At 41.7% G+C, this 23,346-nt stretch overlaps 1 protein-coding gene across 7 annotated transcripts in view; it reads right to left on the reverse strand.

Annotated features, from left to right (window-relative positions):
• Window positions 1–23,346, reverse strand: part of FOCAD (focadhesin) — a 303,113-nt gene that overhangs the window by 30,700 nt on the left and 249,067 nt on the right. For 6 of the 7 annotated variants that reach the window (XM_032392329.1, XM_032392330.1, XM_032392331.1 and 3 more), the window contains 7 exons: window positions 21,877–22,024; window positions 19,826–19,945; window positions 18,088–18,210; window positions 17,544–17,621; window positions 16,772–16,843; window positions 14,926–15,028; window positions 12,918–12,998 (listed from right to left, as the gene is read on the reverse strand). In XM_032392329.1, coding sequence (XP_032248220.1) covers window positions 12,918–12,998; window positions 14,926–15,028; window positions 16,772–16,843; window positions 17,544–17,621; window positions 18,088–18,210; window positions 19,826–19,945; window positions 21,877–22,024 — 725 coding nt within the window. The remainder of the gene's footprint in view (window positions 1–12,917; window positions 12,999–14,925; window positions 15,029–16,771; window positions 16,844–17,543; window positions 17,622–18,087; window positions 18,211–19,825; window positions 19,946–21,876; window positions 22,025–23,346) is intronic. The other variant, XM_032392333.1, reaches the window with a different exon arrangement.

Raw genomic sequence — 23,346 nt, forward strand, 5'->3', positions numbered from 1 at the left:
TTCACGGATTGGAATACTTAATACCATAAAGATGACAACACTATCCAAAGCTATCTATAGATTCGGCATAATCCCTATCAAAATTTCAATGGCCTGGGCATCTGGGTGGCTCAGTCGTTGAGCGTCTGCCTTTGGCTCAGGTCATAATCCCAGCATCCTGGGATCGAGCCCCGCATCGGGCTCCCTGCTCCACGGGAAGCCTGCTTCTCTTACTCTCCCTGCTTGTGTTCCCTCTCTTGCTGTCTCTGTCAAATAAATAAAATCTTTAAAAAAAAATTTTTTTTTCAATGGCCTTTTACCCGCCCCCCCAAGAAATGGAAAAGCTGGTTCTCAAATTCATATGGAATTGTAAGGGGCTGCAGGTAGCCAAAACAATCTTGGAAAAGAAAAATCTGAAGAATTCATACATACCATTTTCAAAATTTACTACAGAGCTATAGTAATCAAAAATAGACAGACATATAAACAAATGAAATAAAATTGAGAGGCCAAAAATAAACCCATATATTTACAGTCAACTGATTTTTTTTTTAAGAGATGGGGAGAGAGAGAGAGAGTACACGGGGGGGGGGGGGGCTGCAGAGAGAGAGAGAAAGAGAGATAGAGAGAGAGAATCTCAAGCAGACCCAGTGCTGAGCACAAAGCCCAGTACGGGGCTCTATCTCATGACCCCAAGATCATGATATGAGTCCAAATCAAGAGTCAGATGCCCAACCAAATGAGCCACCCAGGTGCCCCTGATCAACTGATTTTTGACAAGAGTGCTAAGACCATTCAATGGGAAAAGAATATTCTTTTCAGCAAATGGTCCCAGGACAATTGGATATCCACATGCAAATAAGGAAGTAGGACCCCAACCCAATACTGTTATACCAAAATTAACTCAAAATAGATCAAGGACCTAACTATTAAACCATAGGGACGCCTGGGTGGCTCAGTTGGTTAAGTGACTGCCTTCAGCTCAGGTCATGATCCTGGGGTCCAGGGATTGAGCCCCGCGTTGGGTTCACTGCTCGGCAGGGGGCCTGCTCCTCCCTCTCCCTCTGCCACTCCCACTGCTTGTGCTCTCCTGCTGTCAAATAAATAAATAAAATCTTAAAAAAAAAAAAAAAAGAAAGAATTAGGGGCGCCTGGGTGGCTCAGTCGTTAAGCGTCTGCCTTTAGCTCGGCTCATGATCCCAGGATCCTGGGATTGAGCCCCACATCGGGCTCCCTGCTTGGCGGGAAGCCTGCTTCTCCCTCTCCCACTCCCCCTGCTTGTGTTCCTGCTCTCGCTATCTGCTATCTCTCTCTCTGTCAAATAAATAAAATCTTTAAAAAATAAAAAGTAAATAAACAAACAAAAAGAATTAAATCATAAAACAGAAGAAAACATAGGGGTAAATCTTCATGAACTCTGATTTGGCAATGGATTCTTAGATACGATGCCAAAAACATGAGCAACAAAAGAAAAAAATAGACATATTGGAGTTGTCGAAGTTAAAAACTTCTGTGCATCGAAGGTATTACCGACAAAGTGAAAAGACAAACTAAGAATATAAGAAAATATTTCCAAGTTGTGTATCTGATAAGGGTCTACTATCCAGAATATACAAAGAACTCTTATAACTCAACAACAAAAAGACAATCTAATTTTTAAAATGGTCCAAGCACCTGAACAGATAATTCTGCCAAGAAGAGATACTACAAATGGCCAGCAAGTACCTGAAAAGATGCTCAACACCGTTAGTTACTAGGGAAAGTCAAATCAAAACCAAATGATAGCACTTCACACTCAACAGGATTAAACAACAGTAATAAATTAATAATAACAATAATAATAATAATAATAATGGAAAAGAACAAGTGTTGGCAAGGATGTAGAGAAATTGGAACCCTCATACATTGCTGGTAGGAATATAAAATGGTACGGCCACTATGGAAAAACAGTTTGGCAGTTTCTTGGAAAATGACATAGGATTACTATATGACCCAGCAATTCCGCTCATGTATGTCCAAAAGAACCGAAAACAGGTGTTTAAACAAAGACTTGTACACAAATCTTCATAGCAGCATTATTCATAATAGCCAAAAGGCCGAAACAACCCTAATGTCCATCAACTGATGAATGAATAAATAAAGTGTATATCCACACACTGGACTATTCCTTGGCTGGAAAGAGGAATGGAATTCTGATACTTACTAGAACATGGGTGAACCCTGAAAACATTATGCAAAGTGAAAGAAGCTGGTCACAAAATGCCATACAGTGTACGATTTCATTTAAATAAAGCATACAGAACAGGCATATCCACAGAGACAGAAGGCAGATTCATGGTTGCTAGGAGCTGGGGGGAAATGGGGAACCACCTGCTCAATGGGTACAAGGTTTCCTTTTGGGGTGCTGAAAATATTCTGGAACTACACAGTGGTGATGGTTGCACAACACTGTGAATCCACTAAATGCCACTGACCACTTTAAAATGGTTAAAACAAGGGGCGCCTGGGGGGCTCAGTCGGTTAAGCATCTGCTTTCGGCTTGGTTCATAATCTCAGGGTCCTGGGGTCAAGCCCCATGTTGGGCTTCCTGCTCAGCAGGGAGTCTGCTTCTCCTTCTCAGAGAGAGAGAGAGAGAGAGAGAGAGAGAGAGAAGGAGAGCACGAGTGGGGGAGGGGCAGAGGGAGAAGCAGACTCCCCATTCATATATTGACGCTGAGTAAATCCACACTTCTCATCCAGGCCTTTCCTGATATTTTACATTCTTATTTCTAACTAGAGCCATCTCAAAAATCAGCATGTTTTCTTCTTTTTAATTTTTTTTAAATTTTATTTATTTGATAGAGAGAGAGAGAGCATGAGTGGGAGAAGGGGCAGAGGCCGAGGGAGAAGCAGACTCCCCCGAGTAGGGAGCCGAAGCGGGCTTGGATCCTAGGACCCTGGGATCGTGACCCCCCAAATCAGCATGTTTTCTTAGGCTAGTCACCAACTAACCTACCTCCTTACCCTTGCCCCTGCCAACTTGGAAAACTAATAGTGTACCTTCCAGTGATGTTTCTCTCCCCTCCAACAAGTGCTTTTTTGCTTTTTGAAGATGTTAAAAGCTCAACACATCTGCCTCCCTTCTAGGCTATGCTACCAAAAACTGAAGCTTTATTTCTATTCCATCTTAAGATGTAATACTAGGGGCGCAGGAAGTATTATCAGGGAATTTACTACTGCTATTACAAAGAGAAGAATGTCTGACCAAAGAAAGTAAACATATTCATAAAAACCATTCATTCATTCAGTCACCATCTGGTAGGTACCATGCACTGCTCCAGACATGAACAATAGTGTTCAACAGGACAGACAGGTTCCTTTGCTAATGGAACTTATATTCTCATGAGAGGACAGACACACGGACAAGGAAAAATCAGGTGTGCTAAATATTAAAATGCTGTGCTAGGAATTAACTTGTTGGTTATTCATAGAACTCCATCCTGATTACACACATGGGGCAACTCTCCCTATACCATGTGGGCAGCAAGTTAGAGTCTGATTTCACACACAGAAAAATTAAGCTGCATTTTTGGGGTCATTTTGGCATGTGATTCTCAGAAATGGCCTGATGAACTGGCAGACGGTATACGAAAATCTGTGCATAGAACTGCTTTTCTCTCCTATTAAGGGCATGAATCCAGTTTTATATTGGAAATCATTAATTCATAAGCAGATTCCTTTACATTTTTTTTTCTCAGATCAAGTGTTTTCAAAATTACATAAAATTTTATTCCAGGTCCTCCTATAGAACTTACTACAGAATTTTTGCAGTTTCCAGAGGATCTAGGGAATCAGGAAAGATATTCACCCTGTCCTCTAATACCAGGACCCAGTGCAAAATATGACCATTTCACACACACATACACACACACACACACACATTTTATTGCTTACACAACAAGCTCTTGTACCAATAACTTGCACTATACATAACTGCACTTTACTATACACTTTGCACCTTCCTTCTATACTCTTTAGAATTGACCTGATGTACAAACAAGTGTCAGAAACAAGACCTTGTAACAGGGAACATAGGACTGAAAATCAAGTAAGCGCTATGACACAATAAACGTTCCCCCTTTAAAAAAGGTCAGAGCATCAGTACTGAGTAGCGTAACTAGAATCACACAAAATTTTCCGCTGTATTTGCAGGGAACGAATTCTGACACTAACTGGAATGAAAGGAATTATAGTAACTGTTAGGAATGGAGAAAATACTTGGCAGTTCCATGCATGTGGTGGTTGGGCGCGGGGGGGGGGGGATGCAAAGAGAGGAAGCCCCCAAATGGGAGAACGAAGTCACGTGGTTCCTTCCCCAGAGATCTTCAGCACTGGACACAGGAATCCAAATCTAAGCAACGGGAATGATTAGCTCCCTTCTTGCAGTGTTTTGTCTTTCAAGCAAGTGCCTTAGATAAAAAGCACTACTGGAATGCTTTATAGACAATGGCTTTGGAACTGAGAAGGTCTAACAGTACTTGTTAATAGGATCCAGATGTTTTAAAATCCAGATACAAAGTTGCTTTAAATCTCTCATCCAGTTGACAGCCTCAAAGAACCTTAATATAAATGGCATATCCGAACATAATGCATTACAACAGGACCCATTATCACACATACTTTAGCTACACAGAGGATCACATCTCAATGCCACAACGCACATGTGTAACCCCTCCAGTAAAAGTCTGGTAACAAGCAGTAGGCTGACAGCTGGCGGTATGTCTACTCCCCATCACAAGCATGTTGCTCGCGTAGTGTGGACATGTCTTTATTTTCTCCCTCTTCAGCATTGTTTAGAAGCAACTTAGCTTAGAATTATCTAATATACAGAGAGAGAGAGAGAGCTGTAGATCAATAAATATTTGAAAACTATTAAATGCCAAGTACTCTGTTCTCAAAGCATTTAGGATGAGACACCTATGTTCTTTCTACCGTTGGGGAAATTACAGTCTAATGGGAAAGACAGACTTTAAACAAAGAGCCAGAAATAATTAAGAGAATAACTACTCCTATGTCAAGTACTATGAAAAACACATCGGAAAATGTGACATAAGAAATCCGAACTCGTCTTGAAACACTGACTGAGGAAAGGATGTTTAAACCAAGATGGAAAGGGTCACTAGGATTTTTCTAGACAAAGTCCTTAGAAAACCCAGGTAGAGATAATGACAACATGGTATGGTTGTGGAGACGAGGAGATGCTTTGCACCCCTGCCAGAATCTACTCTAAAATCCAGACGGTAGTTGGAAACAGTTGAAGATTCTAAGAGGCAGTCAGATCCTGAGACTTGGTGGGATGTTCTGTAGAAGTACTTCAACAACATTCAGAATTATCGGGAACAAAAACATCCCCGGGCCCCTTCGCACCAGGAAGGCTGCCAAGCAGGGTTGCTGCCCCTCGAGGATCAGGACCTGAGAGAGGAAGGCAGCTTCTGCGGGGCTGTGGCCCCATGGGGACAGCAGACTGTTCGAATACAGGGACTCCGCATATGAGCAGATATATGGAGAAAAATGAAGCCGGGTTTCTCCCTGTCAGAGAAGAAAGTTTACAAATATGAAAAGAGGGGAAAAATACAATGGACCCTGTGGTGTTGAAATGGAATTGGAGATACTGGTATAAATTCATGGCTTCCAATATATATAGCTAGATATAGAAATGAATATAGACATGAAAGAGAGAGGGTGTGTGTGTCTGTCTCCTAACAACTGTGCACTGAAAGAGCCTGGGAGCAGTGATCACCCCAGGAACAAGGAGAATTTGTACCCAGATCTTTGCTTCTAAGCATCATTCCCCACTAAAGGGAACCTGAGCTACCTGGCTGTTACAGAGCTGAGGATAATACGAGATGAGCCTAGAACATCTTCTTGGGCCACAAGGAAACAACATACTCACAGAATGATGGGGTTGTGTCAAAAGGACACAAAGCCAATTTAAAGAGGTTCTCACTGATCAAATATGGAACAATATGAAGGTTGAAATAATGAATAACTGAATAACAAATAATTAAATGAAATAAAATTTTTGTGGTCCATACCAGAAGAGCGTGAGAGGGAGCTTGGAAGGAAAAGGCAGCTCTGCCGTACGACAGAATGCCTACTGAGAAACATAAATGGAATAACGGGAATCACCTTTTGAATCATCACCTTTAAGAATCATCATAGCAATAACCAATTCAGGCAAGAAAACATTAATGGATACTGAAACTAATGGGCGAAACTTAGGCTGCAAAACTGGATAATCATGAAGTCTCAAAATACCTCCACACAGAATATTTACTGATGATAAAGGGAAAAGAGAACTTTACAGTGGAGAGGCCTGGAAGATATCACCTTGGCCAAGAACGAGATCAAAATTAACATCACTGGGGGAGGGAGAGACACACCATGTGCCACCTGGTGGGATGCCACAAGAGGGGTCTCATCCCAGTTGTGCTAGTCCTGCCGACGATGACTGACTGGCCTACCACATGAACAGCAGCAGGCAAACTGGCAAGTCCAACTAGAAAACTGTTTTATAAAATAACTGGCTTCTTAAAACATGTTCAAGTCTGGGGGCACTTGGGGTGGCTCAGTCAGTTAGGTGTCCCACTCTCGATTTCTGCTCAGGTCGTGACCTCAGGGTGGTGAGATCAAGCCCCGCATCAGGCTCCGTGCTGAGTGTGGAGCCTGCTGAAAATTCTCTCTCTCCCACAGGGCACCTGGGTGGCTCAGTCGGTTGAACGTCTGACTCCTGATTTCTGCTCAGGTCATGATCTCAGGGTCCTGGGATCAAGCTCCACGTCCGGCTCCCTGCTCCTGCTTGAGGATTCTCTCTCTCTCTCTATCTCTCTGACTCTCTCTCCCTCTGTCCCACCCCCTTGCACTCTCTTCTCTCTCCCTCTAAAATAAAAAAAATAAATCTTAAAAAAAGATTCTCTCTTTCCCTCTGCTCTCCCTCCCCACCGTAGCACTCTCTCTCAAAACAAACAAAAACAAAAAGCCCCACAAAAAACAAAACAAAACAAAACAAAGAACAAAAAAGCATGTTCAAGTCTTGAAAGATAATGAATGACTGAGGAACTGTTCCAGACTGAAGGAGACTGAAGAGATAGGACAGGGTAAGCGCAGTGTAACATTCTGGATTAATTTCTTTCTCTGTTAAAGACACCATTTGGACAGTCAGTGAAACCTGAATAGGGTTCTCGGGCTGTTTTCACTTTTTTATAAGTTTGGAATTATTTCAAAACAAAAAGTAAGAGAAAAAAGGGACAAATTTTGGGGGTGCCTGCCTGGCTCAGTCAGTAGAGCATGCAACTCTTGATCTTGCCCCACAGCCCCACTTTGGGTGTAGAGCTTACTTCAAAACAAAAGTGGTGGTGGGCGGGGGGGTTGAATTTTTGAAAAGAAGTGATCTAAAATTTAATTTAAAAATAAACTTCTCGAATAGTAAATACATGCAAAAATGTTCATTCCTTCTGGCAACGAAATGTAAATTAAAGCAGTGTTAAGGTATCATTTTATTTTATTTTATTTATTTATTTTTTTTAAATGTTTTATTTATTTATTCATGAGAGTCAGAGAGAGAGAGAGAGAGAGGCAGAGGCAGAGGGAGAAGCAGGATCCCCGCCCAGCAGGGAGCCCGATGCGGGACTCGATCCCAGGACCCTGGGATCACGACCTGAGCCGAAGGCAGACGCCCAACCATCTGAGCCACCCAGGCGCCCCTGTTAAGGTATCATTTTAGTCCTGACGGATTTTTATTGTAATCATCTGTTTATCTATATGTTGGTTTGCTTTATAATATGATAGCTAGAAAGGGTTTCTTATTTTGTTTTCTAAGCGCTGTTACATAAAGTGATTCATAAGCTCATACTAAAGGGGCGCCTGGGTGGCTCAGATGGTTAAGCGTCTGCCTTCGGCTCAGGTCATGATCCCAGGGTCCTGGGATCGAGCCCCACATCGGGCTCCTGGCTCAGTGGGGAGCCTGCTTCTCCCTCTCCCTCTGCCTCTCCCCCTGCTCATGCTATCTCTCTCTCTCTCTATCTCAAATGAATCTTTAAAAAAAAAAAAAAAAAACTCTATAAAGAAGATTCAATTATTTTCTCTACTTGACAGAAGCAACTGGGGCTTTGGGACTTAAGCAGCTTGTCTGAAATTACATAGCCTGCCTTTGGTGGTAGTGGGGTGTGAACCCTGGCAGCCTGACTCGCATGCCTTTTACCTCTATGATATACTGCTTCGCATATGCAGCCAGGGCTGAGGTACCCAAACCTGGTACAATCCTTCTGAAGAACAATGAGGCCAAGCCATCCCTAGAGTCACCAAATCCTCTTGCCCACTAATAAATTACTGAGAATGTATCTTAAGGAAACCTATATGCAGAAAAGCAAAAGCTACATGCATAAAGATGTTCTCCATAATGGCAATTTTTAAAAAAAAATATTTTATTTATTTGACAGAGAGAGAGTGAGAGCACAAATCGGGAGACAGAGGGAGAGGGAGAAGCAGGTTCCTCGCTGAGCAGGGAGCCCGACATGGAACTCGATCCCAGTACCCTGGGATCATGACCCAAGCCGAAGGCAGCCACTTAACCAACTGAGCCACTCAGGCGCTCCCATAATGGAAATTTTTTAAATGACCAATAGAAAAATGGCTAAATTAGTTGTGATCCATCAACTTGATGGAATATTCTACAGTCATTTAAAAATGATAACTATGGAGATATAATGAAAGGTAGGAAAATATTAATAAGTTAAAAGATTCAAAGTATGGGGCGCCTGGGTGGCTCAGATGGTTAAGCATCTGCCTTCAGCTCAGGTCATGATCCCGGGGTCCTGGGATCGAGCCCCGCATCGGGCTCCCTGCTCGGTGGCGAGCCTGCTTCTCCCTCTCCCTCTGCCTCTCTCCCTGCTCATACTCTCTCTCTCTGTATCTCTGTGTCTCAAATGAATGAATAAAATCTTTAAAAAAAAAAGAAGATTCAAAGTATGTGTATACTTGGAAATATGTTAAAAATTGCATGTGCATAAAAGTGACAAATTAAAAAGAAAATTCAAGAATGATAATAGCAGTTAAAAAGTCATGGGATAATTGGTGACTTTTTTCCTTTCAAATATTTTTCATTTACAACCAAAAACAGCAATCAAAGACTCCCAAAACATATCCCATTAACAGATGTCTAGAAAGCGATGCAAAGATTCTTTTTGTACTTTCTCCCAAACCTCTTCTTTGGAGGAGATGAGTGGTGATTATGTCCATTTACATGAAAAGTTGTTAAATTTCTAAAAATCAGGCAAGAAAATAAAAGAAATTTTATGATTCAATATCGTCTAACACACACACATCTAGAAGGGCCTATGCTGGAATATCTATTGTGGCTATCTGTGGGTGGTGAGATTATAGGAGATTTAAACCATTTGGGAACTCAGTGTTATAGACAAGTATTCATTTCTAATAATACTTGTCAAAAGCTTTGTATAGGTAAACTATTACTAAATTAAAATACTTTAACACAATCTTGGCAACCGACTCCATAATTTCACCAGAAAAATAGGACAGCTTTCCCATATTGTTTATTCTACACTCAGACTTCACTAATCCTGCTCCTTTGACTAGACTCATCAATAAATATATCTCATGCTAATAGTCCAAAACGACCAACTGAGAATATAGCTACCTAGTTTATACAAGAGTCCAGCACTTACGCACACAGATCACTGACCCATGTATTTGTATCAAGAAGGAAATGCTATTCATAAAGATTTTATTACAAGGATTTAAATATACTTTCCTCAAATAATACTTCTTACTGTGAACTTTAAAGCTTAATAGAAAAACACAAGCTTAGAAAGCTAGTCACATTCCCCAGCAACAGAATAAGAAAAAATAATCCTAAATCATTAGGTAGAAATACCTGGTGTTAGCACCAAAAATGAACCATTACTTGTATTAAGTACTTTTAATCCACTTTAAATGTTTTATGAAAGAAATAGATATAATCTTGATGAAATCTGAATATGGCTATGAGGCTGAGAAAAAACAAAGATCAGAAAAAAGAATAAATGAATAGAAAAGAAGCAAAAATAAGAGTCAAAATTGAGGGTTCCTTCAGGGGAAAAAAATAATTCCACGATAGGCGGAAATAGATGCTGAGCACATTTTAAAACCTAGCATCGTGAAGAAATATCCACAGGAATAAATAATGACGATGGTGATGATGATGATGGCATCTGCCAGAAGAGATCATGGTTATCAGGGATGGAAGGAGAATGTCATGGGGCAGAGCAAAAAACCAGTTATATTCAAAACTATTAACTGAAGTCTTTAAAAACTAGAAAGATTTTCATCTGTTGGGTTTTCCAGTGGAGGCCTGTGTGAAGGAATGGACGTTATGAACATCTCGTGTGTTCTATCATACGAATGTTAAAATGAGGACCCAAGGGAGAAAAGCCCTAAGCATTACTAGACACCGGAGTCATGTGCTCACTATCTCCCATCTGACTGGCTAACCCCGACGATGCCCTGTCTCGTCCCCGCGGAAGCGTGGAGCAGGGAGAACTCATCACATTTTCCTTCCTCTCCTGAGTTATGAAACAGCACACAGAGGCAACGAAGCCATACCACCCCTAAAGTCTCCTCTCTCCTGCCTCTGCCACGCATGATTTTTATTCTCTGAAGCCATTTCTTCCTCAAAAGAGCTCACCAACGTCGTCATCCTTCCTATCGGCTGCCCCACTAGGCTCTAGTGAGTGACATCCAGACATTTAAACTCAAAAGCTGCTTCAGAAGGGAGTTATTAAAATTCAAATGAGCTGGGCATGTTGAAGAAGAAAACACTCGTTTGCATGCACACCTCCGCATTTGGCCATCCCATTTAGACCCACAGAGCAGGGTCTGGTTTTGTTTTTGTAAATGGGCTTTGGAGGCGGAGGTCAGCCTCCCACGGCCCCCACTCCTTTGGGGTCATCATTAGTAATGTGTAAGGCTGAATAGATTTTCCTCTGAATCTAGTCAGCAAACCTGACAAGAAGGCAGCCCTCTCCCACAACCTGAAAATGCCAAAAATCTGATTGGTAATATGGCATTTTTAATACTTCATTTATCTGTCTTAAAATAGCTTTCAGTTGAGATTGCAAATAACATCACTGAGGCCAGCCTCACCTGATTTTTCAATTTTAGAGCAGAACATTTCCTGTTGTGCCATGACTGTGTAATCATAAAAATGTTCTGTTTAACCAAGAATTTCCCACAGGATTCAGAGAAAATTCATGTCTGTCAAGAAATAGGGACCTGGGGAGTCAACATTACATTTTATTCCCCGGAAAAGAAAAAGAGTATCTTTCATTTTGTCTGAAGAATTTTTATTTTATTTCTCACGGAAATAGCTCAAATTAGCGTCATTTAAAACTTTTGTAAGGTATCAATGAGCAAATTTTAAAAAAAGCAAAAATATATATTCCTAAGATTATCTTGGCTATGGAAATTTTAGACGCTCCTTTAGTAAGTATTCAATTTCTTACTAATGAAGACATCTCTATTATGACACTATTATTAAACAGACTTAATTTATGACAATATAAACAATTCTATATTACAGGTAATATATTACGTGTTTATATATAAATATTTTACGTACAACAATGACATTAAGTATATATCAATTTTTTTACTAAGGGTACGTAAAAGCAGTCATGCTAACTCATGACCCTAAAATAATACTACAGTTTTGAGAACTCTAGGAACTAAAGGAATTCATCTCCAAACTCTGAAACTAGTTTATAATCTGGAAGCTGCAGATGACATGACCTTTAACGTCCCTTCCAACAGTAAGATTTTACTCTTTTACAACCTTCGTTAATCAAACCTGCTTCCTCCAGATTTCTTCAGTTTAATTTGTTTAAAAACTCCCCCCCCCTAAAATTAGGATGGTCTTATCATAATACAGACACTGGATTTGCCCAGATGGATCTAACCAGGCCAGGCAAGAAAGAAACTAGCAAATATCAATGAAAGAATATTATATGAATGAAACTATGTCCTGAGCTATGAAATTCTCAAGGAGGATACATTTTGCCCTCACATCTCTGAAGAGTCGATGTGTATCAGTAGAGAGCATTTATTTAAAGACTTATATGGCATTACTCGGACTCCGGTTAAAAACGAAAGGCAGGGCGCCTGGGTGGCTCAGTCGTTAAGCATCTGCCTTCGGCTCAGGTCATGATCCCAGGGTCCTGGATTGAGCCCCGCATTGGGCTCCCTGCTCGGCGGGAAGCCTGCTTCTCCCTCTCCCACTCCCCCTGCTTGTGGTCCCTCTCTCGTGTCTCTCTCTGTCAAATAAAAAAATAAAATCTTAAAAAACAAAAAAAAACGAAAGGCAATTCAATCTCTGTCTTCAGGTTGCTTGTGGTCTAATGTGGGTGGTGGCAGCAACAAAGAATCCCACACGGACAAATGTTTGCAGAGAAAAAGAACACAAGCTAAAATTAAGAACGACAGCCAGTGATTCCAACAACAGAGAGCGATCATTCGAGGTTCAGGGAGAAGACTTACTTCCAAGTTAGATCCCAGCTGTGTTTTCTCTTTTCTGGTCACACCCGCTCAACATTGACAAGAAAAGAAATGTGTGCTCATACTTTTTGAAAAGGTCAAATGAAAGATCAAGGTCTTCACAGATCCCCCTGACGCCCACCCCCAACCGCCAAGGTCAAATACAATGATTCCAAGAGATGACACGGCGTGTATGTTTATGTACCACTTATGGTCGTTGGCCTCGTGGTCATTTCTGTTGCAAAGATGGGCTAGCAGAAGGAAACAGTCACTCCTTCAAATTGATTATGGTTTAATCCTACAGAAGCAAGCTTGGGGCACACAAACCTAAATCGCAGGAGGAATGGTGAAATTCAAGGAATGTGCTCACTTGCCTTTTTTCCCTCCTGTAACGAAGAAGCCCACGGCCGCTCTAATAAAACTGCTCTCGGGCAGATAGCTGTAGTCGGTGGGAACTGTGAAGGCAGAGAACGAACGATCAAATTAGCCGGGGAACCTGGCGGGACTGATGAAGGCAAGATAATGATCTTACGCTGCCACATCAACCTAGAGACAAAGCGGAGATGTTTATGCCATTCATCTCAGCACAATACTCTGTGGTGGCATCTAATTCTATTAGATTAAGTGACTGGCCTTGAAGTAACCACTTAGGCTATGCAAGCAAAGCTAAAATGGTGGTAAACCTAGCAGAGACTGCAAAATCACAGGGGATGGAAACTTTACTGAAGAAGTTAAAAAAAAAAAAGTCCTTTCCACCCTGTCACATCAATAAGCTCCAGTCCAGCGACCCTCGGTGTCTGCAAGGAGCCTGATGGCCTCTAGGCTGAGACCACCATTCTAGGGATGACTTGAGGACATCCTGAATCAGATCTATGATCCAGGGAAATGCAACAAGCAGTAATAACAGCAGCTGGCCTGTTACTTCCGAAGGCGGGGACCTCTCAGTGAGCAGCATGTCCAAATCACCAGCCCCAGCTGCTGACCTGGAACACTGAGGCAAGCGACACGGAGGCAAGGCGAATCTGGGGAGTCTCCTAGATTCTTTTCCTCCCAGTCCCCCCAGGATTGCTTCATGACATGCTTTTTACTGCAACAAATGGCTCAACTGGAAAATTCCAACAGAAACGAGGAGCTGTACTTTTCCACACATACAAGCTTTGTGATCCAACGAACCTGGGTGAGATGGTTCATGACCACCCGACTTGAGTGCATGTGAGCCGGACCGTGTAACCCAGAGCATAATGATCAACTTGCTATTTTACCAGGACCTTAGGAGTGCACTGCCCTTCCCAACTAGCATTACTTAAGGTTTCCACCATGACTAAGTTTGGTGGGTTGTTTTTTTTTTCCCCCCTTTTTCCCATTTTAACATGACAGCTTCCAGTTGTCTCAAGTTCATTATGTTGGGAATGCTGCAGAACAATGTCCTATTTCTCTAGCTAAGGAGTGACTGAAAGTGAGGGGAACAGGAATTATAGTGCTACGTGTTCAGGCTGATGCTGTCCATGCACTACCTGTCAGGGGATCGGCGAAACTAGGTTTTAATGAGAAATCTTTGGTAAAAAAACCTCTCTGGCCTGGGTCCAAGAGAGCCAGTGGGTCAAAATTCTATAAAGATCAAGGAGCAGGTTCAGGTCCCAGTGTATTACAGTGATGCCTTCTGCAGAAAATCTCCAAGTACAAGCTTAAATTAAGCATGTGGGAATTGCAAATATTTTTTATTGTTTTTTATCAAAAATGTGGAAATAGAAAAGGCCTTGTTATGTTAAAGATGTGGGATTTTAATTTCAACGCCAAGTATGTGCATATCTTTAAATGTATGTACCCCATTATTTTCTTAAAAGCAGGGGCCCGGAGAAATCCAGTCTTAGAGGAAGAGACTTTTAATGAAATAGGAGTATTATACAAACTGTAATTCCATCTAGGAAAATAAAAAGAACTCTCTTCCGAGCTTGAAGGACCTGTTCCTACTTTCTGGATTTGTCACTAAACTCCACATGTAAGTCATGTAATCTTTCTAAGCCTCAATGTCTTCATTTGTGAAATATGGGGTTAGACTGTCTAATCTGCTGAGTGAGGCAGGGAGGAAGAATGAAAAGAGGTGACAGAGGTGAGTTCAACTGTGTGTGCACCACTTGCTGGTGGACATGTGACCCTGGGCAAGTCAGAAAGCTCTCCACAGCCCCTCTTCTGATATAAAAGAGAGATGGTATTTGGGCAAGTCAGGAAGCTCCCGAACAGCCCCTCTTCTTCTAACGTAAAAGAGAGATGGTAACACCCACCACTTAAGGCAGCTACAAAGATTAATGCTCTCAACCAAGTACACAGCCTCCAGTCAGCAAGCCCTCCTCCAGCCCCAGTGTTCTAAGACTCCGATCTTACCAGAGGTTCTACTCTGACTTGAGGACAGAGTAGATAGGTGAAGATGTCCTAGAAGCCAGAGAGCATTTGATTGAAGACCAATCACGCCAGACACACTGATGACCTATGGATTAAAGTGTAACAGTTCAATGATCAGGCAAGATCCACACTCCATTTAATAAAAGGTCACTCAGAGAAAGTCATTTATCTTTTATGAGGTGGTGGCTTGTCTGGTAATGACAAGTTCTCTGACAAGACGTAATGTCAAGTGTCTAATATACTAAAGCCTGGACACACAGATGATCAACAATTATTGCTGAAGAAATGAATGAATGTATCAATCAATCATGACAGAAGGTAGTACCAGTTGTCTCAGGTTTCACTGAGTCTGACTGGTCTCAAAGGAATTTTTTTTAAAAAGGGAAAAAAGGGATGCCTGGGTGGCTCAGTCGGTTAAGCGTCTGCCTTCGGCTCAGGTCATGATCCCAGGGGTCCTGGGATCGAGCCGCGCGTCGGGCTCCTTGCTCAGCAGGGAGCCTGCTTCTCCCTCTGCCTGCTGCTTCCCCTGCTATGCTTTCTCTCTCTCTCTCTCTCTCTGACAAATAAATAAATTTAAAAAATAAAAAGGGGAAAAAAATCCAAAAAGTAAAAACAAGGTGTTATTTAAGAATAAAATACCTCTAAAAATGGAAGGAGATATCATTTTGTTCTCTTCTTTAAGTAATGTTCTATTACTGCTTTATCACTCATAATAAGGATTTTCTTAAATAACTTTTCATTTATAGATTTTTATCCCCCAAGTTATAGCCACTTAAGTTTTGGTATAATTATTTTTCTGAGAATCACATTCATACACGCAAAAGAGAGTTTCTTCTGTTCAGAGATTTATGGTTGCTTTTCAAAGCATGAGTTATTAAAACTTGTTTATGTGGTAGGTGTAATAATCAGCTGTATTTACAAGAAGGAAAAAAGTATGCTAAATGAAAAGACTAAGTTAAAAGACTATCTACAAAGTTCTATATATAGTAAGAATACCAATCGTGCAAAGAAAATAAGAATACTTGAAAAGAAATAAGACCAATTATTATTAACACTTGCTTCAAGTTGTGAGGACCACCAATGATATTTTTTCAACTTTTTTCATTTTGTGCTTTCACGGTTGATGCAATGAAACTAATAAATTTTTAGAAATAAAATCTTAAAATATATAATCATTTCTCAGCAGACGAACACTTAACTCTCTAGCCAAGAATGCTGATAATAATTAACCCAAATACTTTTATCAGTGACATCCGACCTAGTGCTTCTCACCCATTCTTAGATATCTATCCTGCCCTTTGATCACCTTCCATGTTACTTTGTCCTAAGGCCTAACATCCCTTCCAGGGTCAGATTTTCATTTTTAAAGGAAACCAAGCCAACTTAAGTTAACTCGAAAATGCCAGCTTTTTTTTTTCCAGAGGAAGTGCGTGTTTGTCAGTGAACGTGGGGCCATAAGCTACTCTCAAGTGCTGCTTGGACTCAATGTGAATAACCAGAGATCTCCTCATTTTCCAAGTAAAACCGTTTGTATCATGAAAGAGAAAGGCAGTAAAAGGAAGTAGCTGAGGGGCACCTGGGTGGCTCAGTTGGTTGGTTAAGTGTCCGCCTCTTGGTTTCAGCTCAGGTCATGATCTCAAGGTCATGAGATTGAGCCCCACATCAGGCTCTGCACTGGGCGTGGAGCCTGCTTAAGATTTTCTCTCTCTCCCTCTCCCGCTGCCCCTCTACCTGCTCACACCCACATGCATTCTCTCTCTCTCTCAAAAAAAAAAGGGGGGGTAATTATCTGTTTCCCCATCCAAGGGTTTTAAATTCCTCTTCTCACCTGAGTTATAGTTTTAATGACTTCATTAAGTCTGGCTTGAAAATGAGAGGACTGGATAGCTTCTGACTTCAGCTGAAAGAAAAAGAAGAAATATCCACCCCAACATCCTCAAAAAGTAAATAATGATATTCCCAGTGGATGAGCTATCATCTTCTAAGCTATGGTATCATTTACCATTACGTCCTTACATTTCAGAAACAAAAGCTGTGGGCTCCTTGAGGGCAGGGCCCATGCTGTATTTATCACCGATTTCCTAACATCGGTCAGTGCTGCAAGAAGCGCTCACTGAACAGACCTTCACTGTATGAACACAGGTGCTCCTTAGCATTACTTGTAAACTGAAACATATGTATGTCCACCGTGGAAAACATTTAAAAGTGAAAGAATAACTACCTAGATATAAACTTAAACATGACAGATACAAAATGGAGTTTCTTAGGGATAACTTTTGACATTTCGTACAATTCAGTCACTTTTCTCGGGCAGGGAACGTTGTGGGAAGTACGCAGGCTGACTAAGTTTAATTCTTACGAACCAAATAAAAGAAGGAACAAATCTCTAAGAATTCATCTCTAAAAATGAATTCTCCACTAAGAGCAATTTTCTGTGTATCAAGGCATTGAAAACCCAGTATAACCATTACTACTACGAGCATGTATTCTGTCCTTAGCACACTGAGATACTGGGTATTCTCTTGCTGTGGTTAGGTACACATTTAGATTTCTTCCCTTCGTGTTTTGTTCATTTGTTTGTTTGTTTGTTTGTTTTTTACCTGCATTACATCCCCTTCAGAGCCTACCAAGGCCACCATGCCGTGAAGCGCTGCCAAACAGAGCATTGTAGGAGTGCCCTGAAAACAAAGCATCAGGTATGTCAAGAGGCAAATAGTCCTGGGGTTTGAATCCTATAAAACGTATTATATCCTAGAGAAACACTGGTCAAGATGGCACTACATTTGTAGGGTCACCATAACCCGCATCACGGACCCAAAACTGACAGCTGACTTGAATACGGTAATAGGTTGAAGTTACTCGATCAGAGGTGGCTTCTTGCTATTCTGTATTTTTCAAAACCACAGCGCTGTTGGAAAATTAAAACACTGAGAAAGTAGCCTGTGCTTTTTAAAAAAAGCTATAATGGTTGACAGGATATATCATTTACAAGGGACTGAAAGTTCCTGCATCTCTTTCGTTTGAAATTGCCTATTCTTTTATTGTTTGGCTGTGTATCTTAGCAGCACCTATAAATGGTCCAATAAAGTTGCTCTTTTTTCCTTTATAAAATATAAAATCACATGCTAGGACGTGACCTCCTACCTGTGCTAGAACAATTCTGATCCAGGCGGGGAGCAGTCTGTGGCCCAAGTCCTCAGCTTTTCCATGTCCGCACAGAGACAAACCATGAACTAGGTTTCCTAACGCCAGGGCAAAACCTGAAGTCTGTTACAAATGAATAAAAACAAAGGGTAAGGAAAAAGAAGAAGAATAGCACAGATGGCACAGAATTTTATAGAAAGCATCTAAGCACTTCGAGGGGCTCCCTTTCCTACTGACAGGTTCTTTCACCATCTGAAAATCGGCGATTTGCAGATTTTTTTAAAAAATCAAGACTTCGGTTTGCAACAGAAACTGCAGTCTAACTGTAAGGAATTCAGCTGCAGTGAATGGTTTATTTTAGGAAAACAATACTGGACCACTACAAGACTTGATTCAAACGATCCAAATTTTCAGAAGGAATTAGGGTGAAAATACTGAGGTAGATCACACAAGCCTAGTCAACTACCAAACAAGAGGAGAAGTCCCATAATGAGCACAGTATATGCAAACTCCCACATCTTGGTGTTGCAAAACCTATTCCAAATTTAAGAGAGCACTCATAGATCCATAAAATAGTAACAATACAATATTAGCTAATAACCTGCAATAATCCACCATGGCCAATACTGAGACTTTGGAGAAATCTAAAAAAAATACAGACGGGGCAATTTTATAACATGTGTAATCAGAGGGAACATATTTTTCATTAATTGTAAAATATACATAACATACAATTTACCATCTTTACTACTTTTCAGTGGCATTAAGTACATTCACACTGTTCAACCATCACCACCATCCATCTCCAGGACTCTCTCACCTTGCAAATTCAAACCTTATACCCCTTAAACAATAACTCCCCATTCCCCCCTCCCCAAGCCCCTGGCAACCACCTTTCTACTCTCTGTCTCTAAGCTTTTGACTACTCCAAGTACCTCATATCAATAGAATCATACAGTATTTGTCTTTTTGTGATTGGTCTGTTTCACTTAGTATCATGTCCTCAACATTCACCCACATTGTCACATGCGTCTGAATTTCCTTCCTTTTTAAGGCTGAATAATATTTCAGAGGGAACACTTTAAAGGTATTTAATATAACTTATAGGTATTTAAATTGTCCCATGCATATTCAGTCACAGAGATTCTCTGCTTTGAATTTGCCAAGGTTTGGCCTTATCAGAGTCCATTAAGTATTCATATCTTTACAAATTGTTATCGCTAGCCTTACATTCCCTAGCCACATGCTTGAAGGTTTTATAAATAGAGATGGAGAGAGAGAAAAGCCTTTTATACTCCCTCTGACAAAGAAAAAGAAGTACCTACACAAGATAGAGTATAAGAAGAGAAAAAAAGACATCTGTGACCAATGGCTAGAGTAGTGAGGAAAGTTAGAAGTTCTTCAGTTCTGGAGGTGCCTGGCTGGCTCAGCTGGTTAAGTGTCTGCCTTTGCCTCAGGTCATAATGTCAGGGTGGTGGGATCGAGCCCCGCATTCAGGCTCCCTGCTCAGTGGGGAGAGTCTGTTTCACCCTCTCCCTCTGTCCCTCCCCCCACCCACTTGTGCACTCACTCACTCTCTCTCAAGTAAATTTTTTAAAAATCTTAAAAAAAAAAAAGAAGTTCCTCAGTTCTGGGCATGAAAACATTCTGATAATAGTCTAATCAGAGTCAGTCAAAATTAGGACTCAGCAGCAACATGAGACCCAAAGAGAGGAGTAATCAGGGCACGCATTCCAACCTGTTGGTTGTTTTCTACCAACATCCGAAGCTTGTTCATGATATCTTCAGCCTCTGCAGCCTCAATGATCCCAGTACTGAACGCTGAGGTACACACGCAGCTGAGGGTATAGGCCAGGACCTAGAAGAAGAGACAGCAGGAGATGTTTCTTCGTGAGGGAAAACGAAAGAACACGGTTTAGTGGACACCAGTGTTCTGTCCAACTTCTCTCCGGGATAAGGACTGGATTCAGGTACGCCTACCACAGACCAGGCACTGTTTCGCAGCCTGATGTGTCCTAACGACGGTATGAGATGCAGGTCAGAATTCCCACTTTACAGGTAGGGATGTTGAGGTCCAACTACATATAGCTTGCCAGTGACCGAAGCGAGATTCAAACCCAGGTCTTTAGACTCAAAATCAGCAAGTTCCCTCACCATCTCACATCAGACACTGGATCTATCGACAGCAGAGGCTAGATTTTCATCCCCGATGAATGCTACTAATAGCCATGTGCTCTGATCCAAGGCCAAGCCGGAGAGGAAATTCAAAGATGCGACACATGGCTGCCTTCAGATTCCCTCCTAGAAGGAGTGGGGCAGAGCGGCGAGGCTTATGGGTTTTAGAGTCGCATAAATTGTGTAAAACAGAGGTAATATTCCTTACCTCAGAGCACTGGTGTGCTAATTTAATAAATAAATAACTAGATGAATAAATGAATAAACGAACAAATTATAAATAAAAGAGAAGGCTGGGAGTCAAGACGGCCCACGCAGGTGTATGTCCCACGTTGATCACTGACAGGCTAAGAAACTTCAGGCAAGTCACTCAATCTACTTGAGCCTCAATTTTTGCAAATCCTGCTTAACCATCCCCTTACTGCTACCTCACGTTTTCCTCCCGAAGCCCTCCTTCACAAAGATGCTGTTCAGGCAAAGTGGAAATGTTCAACTCCCAACCCTAGTCAATACGGCATGCAGAAAGGAAGCTGTTTCTAAGTTTGAAATTGGATAATAAAACATCAGAGGGGAGGAAAAAAACCAAACTGCCTGCTCGAGGCCTTATAAATCAAAACATCAAGGCGGACCGAAGCATCAAGCTCTAAAAACCCTGCTTTCGTTTATTAATCAAACTGCCCCTTGGTGGCAAAATTTTCTCCCTTTGCTTAAAAAGATGCGTCCTTTTCAACTGTGCTCTGCAACTCCTTTAAAAATGGAAATGTGGTGCATGTATTAGAACAAAACTTCAACCCTCTGTGCCCCAGAGAAATTCACCGATTCAACAAGTCCTATAGCTGAAAGCAGAGGGGCTGAGCGGGGGACAGAGTAGCCATTATGTACTCATCAATACCTCGTGGGCCGGCCCGGAGAAAAGAGAATCTGCTCTAATGAGACAGGGAATCTGGCCAGGCCAAAAGGTCACCCCCGGGTGCTCCCAGAGACAGGGCCCAGGCCGTGCAGCTTCACCTGGGCAGACACACACACACACCTCAGAACTCCACTCTGAACACGGTCGACACACAAGAGCTGTGTCCCATGAACTGCAATTCTGCGTATTTTTGCACCGTAACAGAAAAATCTTTTCATTAAGTGTGGTAAAGGGAATTTCCTCAATGATTTTTCATGCTAGCTGACATTAAGAAAAAAAGAAAAGAAAAGAAAAAAATCAAATGCCTTTTTCGATCCGCAGTTTCTTAAGCTTATTCCTGGCTATCTTTTAAAGTTACATTTGGCTCGAGCATAATTCTAAAAATCTCCATTGAACCTTGCTCCGGAAATCGCAGCTCTTCTTAGAAAGTGCCTTCTAGCGATGCCGGCTTGGGTTTTTGCATTCACTAAAGGCTCTTATCTTATAGGCCACATTTAAGTCTGAATTTATTTAAACAGCTGCACAGTCTGAAAACCTTATGATCTAATGTTGGTGGTTTGCCACTCAGATTTTTCTCCTTATCCCAGTTGAAACTGAGGAAGAATTTAATTTCAGGGTTACCAAAATATGAGAAGTAGAAAGTAAGTGGCCACAGGAAAACAAAAGACAACAAAGGGAAGAAAGCCATAACTCCCCGCTCCTACCTCCTGAAATGTTCTGCTTTGGCTCCCACTGTCATCTAGGTACGTCGAGAGCTTCCGAAGCGATGCTGCCACATGAACTCGAGACTCCGTTTGGCTGCTGTGGCTCATGAGGGACAGAACAAGTCCAACGCCCAATATACAGCCCGTGCTTGATGCAAAAAAAAAAAAAAATCCGGCATTAAAATCACCAGAAATCCATGTCAACGCTCTTCACTTATCATGGGAGTTTACACTGCTCTTGGACCTGAGATGAGAGGGCTGGATTCTCAGTCTGCTGCCTGGTATATAAGTGTGCCCCAGGAACCACCACAGGTACACCCACTGCCTACCTCCCCCCTGCCCTTGAGTGGAAAACTTTCTATCAAAACCGGGGTCTATGGCCCATGTTAGTGCTGTGGACCCACTGGAGAAGAACAAACGAAAATATGAAACAGATTTGAGTTAAACTCCATGTGAGGTAGGAGGATGAATAAAAAGTCAAGTTCAACCAGCTCTATCCCTGCACTTAAGAGAAGTTCTGTGGTCCTCCGCACCATCCCCCCATGTCCGCATGTGGATGGCGCTATGACAAACTGCATGAGAGAAAAGACTCCATTTCAGAATATGAGCTGAGGACATCTGACTAATGACAGGGGGGATACGTCGCAAGGCATGATGATAAGGTACTGCTAAGTGCTTCGTGTTTCCTAGTCAACTTCCACAAGTGGAATTTCTTAAAGAAACTGTGTATTTGTCTGTGCACAATGACATTAATCCTCTTCTCCCCTCTGATCCCTCCGAGTACCACTGGGTCAGAAGAGAAAATGGACAAATGACAGGCTTGTCAAAAGTTACCCCATGTGACAATTCAATTGGAATCTTAGGCTTTGTGCCCCAATTCTTGGGAAAGAATACATATTCATTTAAAGAAAAAATTGTTCTCCCAGAAAACTTCTAGTTAGTATGATAAGATAATGCAGCTGTAGGGTGATTTGCTACCTAAAAAAAAAAAAAAAAGTTTTTGTCATCATTGTTGTGTTTTGAATTGAGGAAATGCTGAGTTGTTTTCAGAAATCATCCCGACTCTGGTTTGGCTTGCTTGTCATGATATCTGCCGCTGAAGACTGCCATTCCAGGGCATTTCTCCAATAACATATTTCAAAGCCCGTAGGTTATGTCATTTTGCTCGTATATAGTATCTATCTCCTCGGCTGGCGTCAAGAACCTTCACATCGTTTCCTGAACATGTTAGTTCCTTCCCTCAAACACCTCTTGCAAATGAAACATCCACAACAGAAAAGAGACCCCCAAAAGGACAGAGAGGCTACAGGATTTGTTCAAGGTCATACGGAGAGTTTCCAGCAGAGCATGGCCAGGAGACGGAGGCTTCGGATCCCCAGCCTTCTGCTCCATCTGCCAAGCCCCAGGCCCTTCTCAGGGCCGCGTAGGGATGCCCTGATAAAATGCCTATGAGAAGGCACCGTATCTCAA

Source organism: Phoca vitulina, unplaced genomic scaffold (genome assembly GCF_004348235.1).
Source record: "Phoca vitulina isolate PV1807 unplaced genomic scaffold, GSC_HSeal_1.0 scaffold67, whole genome shotgun sequence".
Classification (NCBI taxonomy): domain Eukaryota; kingdom Metazoa; phylum Chordata; class Mammalia; order Carnivora; family Phocidae; genus Phoca; species Phoca vitulina.